At 38.7% G+C, this 11469-nt stretch overlaps 1 protein-coding gene across 1 annotated transcript; it reads left to right on the forward strand.

The window, feature by feature from the left end:
- Positions 1-4255: 4255 nt before the first annotated feature.
- LOC310723380 (complement C1q tumor necrosis factor-related protein 3-like) lies at positions 4256-9411 on the forward strand. The gene is made up of 4 exons (XM_083536323.1): positions 4256-4489; positions 5300-5401; positions 7252-7386; positions 8544-9411. Exons 1-4 carry the CDS (start codon positions 4339-4341, stop codon positions 8825-8827), a joined length of 672 nt encoding a protein of 223 aa, XP_083392449.1. The 5' UTR covers positions 4256-4338; the 3' UTR covers positions 8828-9411.
- The last annotated feature ends 2058 nt before the right edge of the window (positions 9412-11469 follow it).

Below are 11469 nucleotides of genomic sequence, written 5' to 3' on the forward strand. Positions count from 1 at the left end.
TGACTCCCGACTCTGTTTTGAAGCTCGTGTAGACAATAATATATCAATAGCAATCTCAGAAAAAAAAAAAAATACTGGTACATGATGCATGATAGATCAAGGTTGAAGTTTTGTAATGTCTTGCTGTCTGGGTGTTCTTGTAACTCCAGTAAGTCCAAGATAGAAGAAGAATCACGCGTAATTTAGCTACAGATGCTACTCTTGAGAAATCAGTGATCCTGAGCCCTGCTCTGTGGAGGTGTCGGATCCATTATGATTCCTTGATAAAGTTCCCATCAATTCGAAGCCACTTGCTGCTGCTGAAGATGGCCTCCAATATGGACAGCCTAAAGATACATGAGATTACTGTGGATTGAACCATTTAAGGCAGTACGATTGCTTTGAATCGCAGTTCATAAGAACAGATTTGATATGATGTGCTAAATCTACAATTTTCCCATCAGTTCCCTCACATCTGGAGTGGTGAAGAGCTGAAACCTTTAACAAAGTGGACATCATAATAAAATAATAGAGAATTCTTTGATTTCAATATTTATTTTCTATCCAAAAAAGGAAGGAACCGGAAAGGAAGAAAATAATTAATAAAGCAATGAATTAGAGTAGAAGGTAGGAAGTAAGCAGAGATGTCAAAAGTTCACACATCCTTCACTCAGTAGAAGTGCAGATACTGATGTTTTAAAACACTGGTACAAGTTGAAGTTCTGACTACACTTTTTTACTCAAGTTAAAGTAAAGAAGTTTGGGATCTGACATGTACTTCAGTAAAAGGTAGACATTACCACTACCTGTTTTAGTGTCACACTGGTAACTGAACCACATCATAATTATATATTGATGTAAAAAAAAGTAATAGAGAGTGTGTTAGAGAAGTGAAGAAAAGAGTGCAGGCAGGGTGGAGTGGGTGGAGAAGAGTGATAGCAGGAGTGATTTGTGATAGAAGAGTATCTGTGAGAGTGAAAGGGAAAGTTCATAGGACTGTGGTGAGACCTGAGATGTTGTATGGATTAGAGACAGTGGCTTGGGACAGTGGATTGAGATGGTTTGGACATGTGCAGAGGAGGGACATATCGGTAGGAGAATGCTGAGGATGGAGCAACCAGGAAGGAGGAAAAGAGGAAGACCAAGGAGGAGGTTTATGGATGTGATGAAGGAAGACATGCAGGGAGTTGGGTTGAAAAAGGCCGATGTAGAGGACAGGGGGGAATGGAGACTAATGATCCGCTGTGGCGCCTTCTAATGGGAGCAGCTAAAAGAAGAAGATGTAAAACTTTTTTTTTACTTTGTGACCTAATAAATGTATCCAGGATAAACATCCACATATACAGTAGAACACAGAAAACTGTGCACAATGAAAAGAAAGAATAATGATCATGTGAATAGAATAAAACTAAGGTCTGGTTTAAAAATGAATATATGGAAAATATATAGTGAAAGAATCTATATAAGTTCAGTAATTAAGTATTTGCACTTCATTGAAGTAAGGGATTACTGAAGGAAGGAAGGAAGGAAGGAAGGAAGGAAGGAAGGAAGGAAGGAAGGAAGGAAGGAAGGAAGGAATTGGACATAAAAACAGTCAAGACTGTGAATACACTTGGCTAAATGAAACCTGCTTATTTGAAAGTCTCTTTTTTTATTTTAAGTTTATATTTCATACACGGACATTAAATAGAACCCTTTATCTAAACGTGTTGCTTTTGTTCAATTGCTGCCATTGGACCTTTTTAACTGTGTTCATTATTTAATACAAAGGGCCGGTAGGAGGCAAAATCTTAATTGTCCTAAATTACAGCTCTTTGCTAATTTTCTTGCAGTGACACACAGTGTCACCTTCCCATGTTCCTCTTTCAGCCTCCACACAAAAGGCTACATGGTTAGTTCATTTTATCACATTGCAATTTAGTAGAAATCGGCTCATGTAAGTGTGAAAAGTGGCTCACACAATGGGGATGATGAAGGCAGTAATATTTTTGGAATTAAATAGGAAACATCCCCACATTACCCCTGTCCAGGGCTGGTTCGAAACATAAAAAAAATAAAAATAACAAAATTAATATTTTAAATATTATATTTATTTATACTTATATATATATATATATATATATATATATATATATATATATATATATATATATATATATATATATATATTTATAATAAACTAGTTTCTCATCCTGTCCATCCCCGTCACTACCAACGAAAACCTCAACATCTTCAGCTCTGCTACCTCCAGCTCCACCTCCTGTCTTTTACTCAATGCCACTGTCTCTAATCCATACAACATCTCAGGTCTCACCACAGTCCTATAAACTTTCCCTTTCACTTTTACAGATACTCTTCTATCACAAATCACTCCTGCTATCACTCTTCTCCACCCACTCCACCCTGCCTGCACTCTTTTTTTTCACTTCTCTAACACACTCTCCATTACTTTGCAGTGTTGACCCCAGGTACCTGAACTCCTCCACCTTCTCCACCTCTTCTCCCTGCAACCGCACCACTTCACTGCCCTCCCTCTCATTCACACACATGTACTCTGTTTTACTCCTACTGACTTTCATTCCCTTTCTTTCCAGCATGTACCTCCACCTCTCCAGGCTCTTCTCCACCTGATCCTTACTCTCACCACAAATCACAATATCATCCGCAAACATCATAGTCCACAGGAAGACTCCTGTCTTACCTCGTCCTTCAACCTGTCCATCCCCACTGCAAACAGGAAAGGGCTCAGAGCCGATCCTTGATGCAATCCAACCTCCACCTTGAACCAGTCTTTTGTTCCTACTGCACACTTCACTGCTGTCAAACCGTCCTCATACATGTCCTGCACCACCCTTACATAGTCAAGTTAAGTCAAATCAAGTTTATTCCTATTGCACTTTTCACAACAGACATTGTTTTAAAGCAGCTTAACAGAAAACAACAGTTAAGGTAAATTATGTGCATTTATCCCTGATGAGCAGCCATGCCGACTGTGGCAAGTAAAAACTCCCTTAGATGTTATGAGGAAGAAACTATGAGACTCAAAAGGGGAACCCATCCTCATTTGGGTGACACCAAGAATGTGAGTATAGTCTTTAAACAATACAAAACACTGGAGAGTAAAAACTAACATGAGCACTGGAGTGTGTGATTATAAGAGATGTTCTTTCTGGTTATAAAACTAGGAGCTACTGAGCAACTCATAAAACAGCTCAAGGTTTGTGATCATCACAGATCCAACACCAGCTTCTCCATTCCAGAGCCTTTAAACACTCCAGGAGGTCCACTGTCAAAACTCCACACATGAAGTGGGATCCAATTGGCACTGGTACGTCTCTAGATGGTACGGGATGTTTGCTGGGTCGGCATCTACTTTTTTAAAGGTCCATAATCTTCATGAGGTGGGACGTGACTGGGGCTGGAGCAACCTCAGGATGCCTCGGGATATACATACTTCTCTGACACACCTGACTTCCTAATACAATACCACAACTCCTCTCTCAGCACCCTGTCATACGCTTTCTTCAAATCCACAAACACACAATGCAACTCCTTCTGACCTTCTCTATACTTCTAAATCAACGTTCTCAAAGCAAATAATGAATCTGTGGTGCTCTTCCTCAGCACAAAACCATACTGTTGCTCACAGATGGTCTCCTCTCAGCCTGGCTTCCACTACTATTTCCCATAACTCCATGGTGTGACTGATCAACTTTATTCCCCTGTAGTTACCGCAGGTCTGCGATATATTTTCACTTTGGAAGCTGTGTTGACTTCCAAAGTCACCTTGACCTTGAAGTAAAAAATAAAGAATAAATAATGAGACCTCGTGTTTTTCCTATGATCTTTAGAAAGTGTAGATTTTCTTCAGAACATGTCATTTTCAGAGTAATGCAAATATTTTTGATGTGAATGTCTTTGTTTGATTAAAAGTTTTGTTTAGGTTTATTAATGTTTAACATAATTTATCTGAAACAGGGACATGTTTAAAGTCTATTAACTATTAATTTGTTTCCCTTTAAACCTATGCTCCTTAAAAAGTTGTTTATCAGCCAAAAGAAAGCTCAGTCAGCTATGACCTGACCTGAAGCCTTTTCTTCAGGTTGTTGCGATATAGAGCAAATAAATGATTTCCACATATAACCTCATTCTTATCTGGGGAGAACATTCTTCCGAACTGATTTCACTGAACTTGAAAACAAGTCAATAAATTGCGGTTAATAATCACCGCAAGAAAAAAAAACTCCTAATAAATGCTTCCCGAAATTCACATAGATTACATTAGTCACAACGTAAAGCACAAAAGGTTTGATCTTGGTATAAAATCCTGGAACACTCTGAAGACGTTTATTACTCAGAATGAGAGCACTGGTTTTCCTTGCATTCTTTCTTTACCAGTGTACTGTGGTACAGGGTATTGATTTTCTCATCGAGCTCCATGAAGTCAAATCTATTTTGAAGGACCAGAAAGCTCTTTTGGAAGAGCTAAAGAACCAAGGACAAGGAAATGGTAAGTAGGAAAAAAAAATGAAGCAGATAGAAAGCAGCTTTAAAACTATGAGTAAATATTTATTCTGATTAATGGTTGCTCAGTGGGTAAGATGTTGATGTTCCACTAGACTTTGGAGTGTGCTCATTCAGCCACAAGGTCTGGGGTACAGTCACTATTCACATTCATCCCAAAGGTGTTCAATAGGATGGAGCTCTATAGCAGTAGATCTTCCACTGCAACCCATGTATAGCATATCTTCATGGAGCTGGCTTTGTGCACAGGGGAATTATCATGCTGAAACTGTTTTGGGTCTCCTAGGTCAATTGAAGGGAAAAATTGCACTTTGTGCCTCAGGATTTATGGTAAAAGTTTGAGAATGAACCACATATGGCTGTAAAAGTCAGGCATCTCAATACTTTTGACAATAGTTAAATTATAGCTAAGCATACCAATGAAAATAATAATAGCAAAGCACTAGCAGAAATTTGTGTCCTATTAAACCGTTCCTATTAAACCCACACTTACGTTCAAAACAGTAGCATTGCAATTCAAAATAGCACACGAGCTACACGAATAAAGAAAACAGATTGACAGGATGACGTTATTAAATTGTATTTATAATGCACATCTAACAGTGTTATGAGCTCTATATCTGAAAATGCATGCTCATAAGAATCTAAATGTTCACCAATTTTCAGCATATACTTTAACCAAGGTGACCAGATCCTTCTTATGTAATGCAGTTATTCATTAACTAGAGCTGAATCTGAGTGGACAGTGTTTTTTTTTTTTTTTTTATGATGTTTCTGTCTGCTTGCTATCTTACAGGATGCTCATGCATTGCTGAAATTCGGTATCAGCTTAATGAGTTGAAATCCACAGTGGCAGAACAGAAGGTGAAGCTGGAGGCTCTTCAGAAACAGCTAGCAGGTAAAAGCAGAGACAGATTAACCAGTGGTGGACGAAGTACACAAACGATGTACTTGAGTTAAAGTAGAGATACAGTAGGTAACATATGACTCCAGTAAAAGTGTCCCTTTAAACTTTCATTTGAGTAGAAGTATTTGCCCTCAAATGTGCTTAAGCAGTCAAAGTACTATGATTTATTATGTCTTTAAATGTTTTTATCATTATTTCTATCACAAGACTCTTTGCTTGAAGACTCAAATCCTCCCAGCACACTGATCTATTGATAGAAACTGGTACCACCTTCTTTTAGAATGAGAGGTAAGTAAACTTCAAGGCTCTTCTCTGTTCCCCTTCAGGAACTCGAGCTGCGTCGAAACGCTATGGGAACGCCCCATAGCGTTTCGACGCAGCGTCTCGTTCCCTCGGGGAACTATGGTTACGGTCTTAACCTAGAGACGTTCTGGCACCAAGGTGGTCTTTCCCTAGATGTCCGTACAGCGGAGTCCCTGACTATCTTCAAGTGACGACTGAAGACCTACTTCTTCCTGAAACAACTAAATTAAATTAGCACTTTCCAAGTTTGTAGAATTCTAGGGTTATATTTATATTAAGTTTTTGATCTGGTGTACCAGTGTAGATTTATTCATTACTAGAGACTCAAAACACTTTTGTACGTCGCTCTGGACAATTGATTTCTATTCAAATGATCATGAGCCCAAAACCTTCTTTTCAACAACATCAAAAAATATTGCACAAATAAAGACACAAGTGTTGTGATGAGTTCGAGTCAGGAGTTTCTTCATCATTTATTCCTCTCTAAATGTTCTGCTTGCTGACAGTTTAGTATGTGATTTTTAACCATCCCACTTCCCATTCAGTCCCTATTTGCTGTTATAAAAACCTCCGCCCTTCTGAAAAAGATGTTCCACTTCAAGTTGGAGTGTGCTTGTAGAGATTTGTGCTCATTCAGCCACAAGGGTGTTAGTAAAGTCAGGTAGTGATGAAAGTGAGTTGAGGAAGCCTGGGGGTGCAATCAGCATTCACATTCATCCCAAAGGTTACAGTAAATAGTGTTCAGTAGGGTTGAGGTCAGAGCTCTATAGCAGGCCACACAAGATCTTCCACTCCAAACCATGCAAACTATATCTTTAAGGAGCTGGCTTTGTGCCCAGGGACATTATCATGCTGGAACAGGTTTAAATTTAGAGTTAGAGTGAAGATTTAATGCAACCACATCCGAAGAATTCTGATGCAATTGTGTGGCTCCAACTTTGTGGAAACATATTGGGGAAGATAGTTTTGTTCATATAGTCTAGGTAGATATATGGATGGATGGATCGTTTTGATTGGTGATAGATGGATTAATGGATTGGAGGATAGATGAACGAATAGATTTTTTATTCCAGAGTGAAATTCAAAGTTAGCATACAAAGTTACAGTTATAGGAAGTACAATCACCTTCCTGTGCAACTTGTTTCTACTATGAGCTGAATGAATCTTCAGCTAAATGAGTTCTGTTGTTTCATCAGTAGGTCATGAAGGTGATACTGTTTATTACTTGTCCTCGATTCCACCAGAATTTCAAAATGATCCAGTAAGCACTGCAAAAATAAGATGGTCTTCTTAATCAGATTATATGATTTTCTGCAACTTGCCATTGGTTACCACAGACTGGTGAAAGACCTCTAAGCTCTTACTGCAAACATCTGGGCTTCCTCTGCAAGTAATGTTTGCTCATCCCTTTCCTGTACACAACCCCTGTGTTGATAATCTAGTCCAGCTTTTTGTCAACACCGAAAATATTGTATAACTTTGAAATAAGTCAATAATTTGCTAATATTTTTGTCTGATTTGCTTTATTTGTTTTACAGATAAACCTACGGTTGCCTTCTCAGCTTCACTTATAGGCCACGGCGGTCAGACCCTGGGAGGATATTCAACCGAGAAAATTCTGAAGTTTCAGAAAGTTTTCACGAACGTCGGCGGTGCCTACAGTAGCACTACTGGTACTGTACACTTAAGATCATTCAGTCAGTTACAACAAAATAGCCATAGCAACTATATCCCATTTATTGTCTCTGACACAAACATTTGGCAGCTTGGTGGTGCTAGGATTTAAACTAACACCCTAACCACTGAGCTACCACAAAGGTTTGTGGCCATGCAACTGTAAGATTGGTATGTGCTTTTTGAACATCCCATTCCAACTTTATTGCCCATTTACACTTATGATAAAAGATTTTACATGCGATTTTTCTAGAGATTTGTTCTGCTACAAGCGTGTTAGTAAATTTAGGTACTGATGTAGGTGAGGTAAGGGGGCCTGGGGAGCAGTCAGCATTCACATTCATCCCACAGGTGAATCAGGTTGGGGTCAAAGCAAGACCACTCACGATCTTCCACTTCAACCCATAAAAACTTTATTTTCACTGATCTGGATTTGTGCATAGGAGCATTGTCATGCGGGGACAGGTTTGGGTCTTTTAGTTCAAGTGAAGAGAAAATCTCATGCTATTGCATCCAAAGGCGTCCAATACAATTGTGCGCCTCCAACTTTGTGACAACAGCTTGCGGAAGAACCAATTATGGTTTGAAAAATCAGGTGTTGCAATACTTCTGTCCATATAGTGTAAGTTTGTATCTTAAGCTGTCTAATAACAGCAAATCTAAATACATTTATAAGCTGTGTCTGATTTTTATTTGATAATAAGTACTAATAAGTACATGCAGTATGGCTGGAAAAGTAAGGTGTCCCAATACTACAAATTTGTTTCTTCTTCTTCTTTCGGCTTCTCCCATTAGGGGGCGCCACAGCGGATCATCCGTCTCCATACCCCCCTGTTCTCTACATCTGCCTCTTTTACCTCAACCACCTGCATGTCTTGGTTGCCTTGGCCTTCCTCTTTTCCTCCTTCCTGGTGGCTCCATCCTCAGCATTCTCCTACCGATATACCCCATGTCCCTCCTCTGCACATAATATTTATATTATAGAGGTTATTAAAACATATAATAGGGACTAATTGTGGAATTAAATGATCATAACACACATACTAATCTTATAGTCGGTTGTAACAAACGTTTGTTCAAATACTGTATATACGCGCATTATCAATATACTACCAGTGTCTGATTTCTAATTTAAAGATTTTCTTTCTTTATGCAGGAAAGTTTACCGCTCCTGTGAAAGGCGTGTACAATTTTAGCTTCACGGCTTTCGCAAACGGAGAATCAAGCATGGGCGTGCACCTGCGCAAAAATGGCGAGCAAATAGTGGCTATCTACGATTACAACAGTAACCACAAAGATGTGAATGGCGCAAACAGGGCCGTGCTCATGCTGGAAAAGGGAGATGAAGTGTACATCGGGCTCTGGAGCAGTCTGCACATTTTTGACAGCTACAACAGCGTCAGCACCTTCTCTGGGTTCCTGATTTTCCCATCAGAGTAAAAATCGTTCCATTGTATTAACATTAACACAAATGCAAATATATTAGAAAGCGATCGGAATGCCATATAAAAATATCTAAAATGCTTATAATGTGTAAATAAGTTGCCTGATTTTAATTTGAGATTAAACAATTGTTGAGCCTTAAGTAAAAAGTATTTAATTACTGTAATTTTTTTTATTTAATTCAGTTTAAGTTTGGTTTATTTAAACCAATTTCTTTATTAGAACATAATATCTTTATTTCATAATTTATATAATGTGATTTTTATTAACCCTTTGATTCCCTTCTAATGTTTTTGTTTCTTTGTTAAGCACTTATAATGTGATTTTTAATGATGCTTTTAAATTTCTATCAAATAAAATAATACAAAATGCTGAAATATTTTTTTTTTATATATATATCATACATATAACATCATAAAATGTATTATACCGATATTTTTTTTTCCTACAACTCCATGGTTTTGTGTTCAACCCCAAATTCAATGACTGTCTATACAAAGATTCACATATTTACTAGGTACTCCAGGATCTCCAGAGTGTGTAGATTGTGCTCTGTGATAAACACTGATATAGTTTATAAGTAAATACACAATATTTACAACCTCACTTTTACAGCCATACGTGGTTCTTTTCTGAAGTTGGAGGCACACGATTTTATAGGGCGTCTATGCAGAAGCATGACATTTTTAATTCATTTAAACTAGGGGACGCAAACCTGTTCCAGCATGACAATGCTCCTGTGAAAACATCCAGCTCCATGAAGACATGCTTTACAAGAGGTGGAATAGTAACACACTTGTTGCTGAATGAATATGACACAAATCTTCACAGAATTTAGAGGAACATCTTCCCAGAAGAGTGGAGTTTATTATACGAGTAAACAGGGACTAAATGTGGAATGCCATGTTCAAAAAGCAATCTTATGGTCAGGTGTCCACAAAACTTGCATATAAAGTAGATTTCTGCACCATAAAGGAACTGTATAGACTGACTGATTGTTATATTAGCTAATGTGTAATAATAAAAAAAGGAGTAAATTATTCGCTAGGGGTCCGATTCACAGAAATGATTTTAAAATACTGATACTATTATTATTATTATTACTATTAACTCTGACATGACTTTACAGAGGCTTCAGCAGAACGGTAATCAGGTTTACAAACCATCTGATTCGCCAAAAGTGTATCTTGTGTTCTCATGGACTTCGTCGTTTATTTGCTTTGGTAAATGAGTTTGTGTGTACATTTCCCCCCAGGCACAAATCTGCTCCTCTTCTGGGTTCAAAATCATCCTCATCAGTTTAGCGCCGCTAATCTCCCCAGGTTGAGGATGTAATTAAGCAGTGGCGTGCAGATGGCAGGCGACGAGAGAGAAACTGGAGAACTCGCGTTTCCTCTGCACATGTGCGCACAGCAAGACATCATCTCTACTCCCTTTGACATCTTTCAAGCCAAAAACTAAAGAACCCTAATAACGGTTTCATAATGTGACAATTAGATGTGAATATTTGTACTCTGGGAAAAAAACTAAAAGATATATATTGTTTTACTCAAACTATTATCCCCAATGTTACTAACACTGCACTCCTTATTTCCCCCATGTTCACAGGGTCAGGGAATTTATATTCTCTCTTCTTAACCTGCTCCTTAATTTCACCACAAAGCAAAATATTATCCGCAAACATCATAGTCTACGGAGACTCCTGTCTGACCTCGTACATCAAGCTGTCCATCACCACTGCAAACAGGGAAGGTATCAGAACCGAGCCTTGATGCAGTTTCACCTCTACCTTGAACCAGTCTGTCGTTCCTAGTGCACACTTCACTGCTGTCCTCATACATGTCCTGCACCACCCTTACATACTTCTCTGACACACCTGACTTCCTCATACAATACCACAACTCCTCTCTCCACCCTGTCGTACGCTTTCTCTAAATCCACAAATACACAATGCAACTCCTTCTGACCTTCTCTATACTTCTCTATCAACATTCTCAAAGCAAATAACGCATCTGTGGTGCTCTTCCTCAGCATAAAACCATACTGCTGCTCACAGATGGTCACCTCTTCTCTCAGACTGACTACCACTACTCTTTCCCATAACTTCATGGTGTGACTGATCAATTTAAATCCCCTGTAGTTACTGCAGGTCTGCACATCTCCCTTATTCTTAAAGATTGGTACCAGCACACTCCTTCTCCATTCCCCAGGCATCTTCTCACCTTTCAGAATCTGTTAAAAACTTCACTGCCATCTCTCCTAAACAAATCCACGCTTCTACTGGTATGTCATCTGGTCCAACCGACTTTTCACTCTTCATTCACATAATTGCTGCTCTCACTTCCTCCCTACTAATCCTATCCACTTCCTGCTTCACCAACTCCACACCACCCAACATTCTCTCTCTGTCATTTTACTTGATCATCCGCTTTTTAAAATTCTCCCTTCATCTTCTCAACACACTCTCCTCACTACTCACCACATTTCCATCTCCATCCTTTATTGCTCAAGCATGCAGCACAGCCTTCCCAGCTCGGTCCCTCTGTCTGGCCAATCGGTACAAATCCTTTTCTCCTTTGTAAATGTGTACAAGTTCTCATACAGCTCATTATATGATTTTCCTTGCATTTGCCACATCC

Source organism: Silurus aristotelis, assembly GCF_946808225.1.
Source record: "Silurus aristotelis genome assembly, chromosome: 3".
NCBI classification, from domain to species: Eukaryota; Metazoa; Chordata; class Actinopteri; order Siluriformes; family Siluridae; genus Silurus; species Silurus aristotelis.

Excerpts from the sequence above, each read along its gene's own strand:
- LOC310723380 (XM_083536323.1), top strand. The coding sequence starts at position 4,339 with ATGAGAGCACTGGTTTTCCTTGCATTCTTTCTTTACCAGTGTACTGTG. Across the intron at positions 5,402-7,251 it reads TCTTCAGAAACAGCTAGCAG|ATAAACCTACGGTTGCCTTC; the intron begins GTAAAAGCAGAG and ends TTTGTTTTACAG. Across the intron at positions 7,387-8,543 it reads TGCCTACAGTAGCACTACTG|GAAAGTTTACCGCTCCTGTG; the intron begins GTACTGTACACT and ends TTCTTTATGCAG.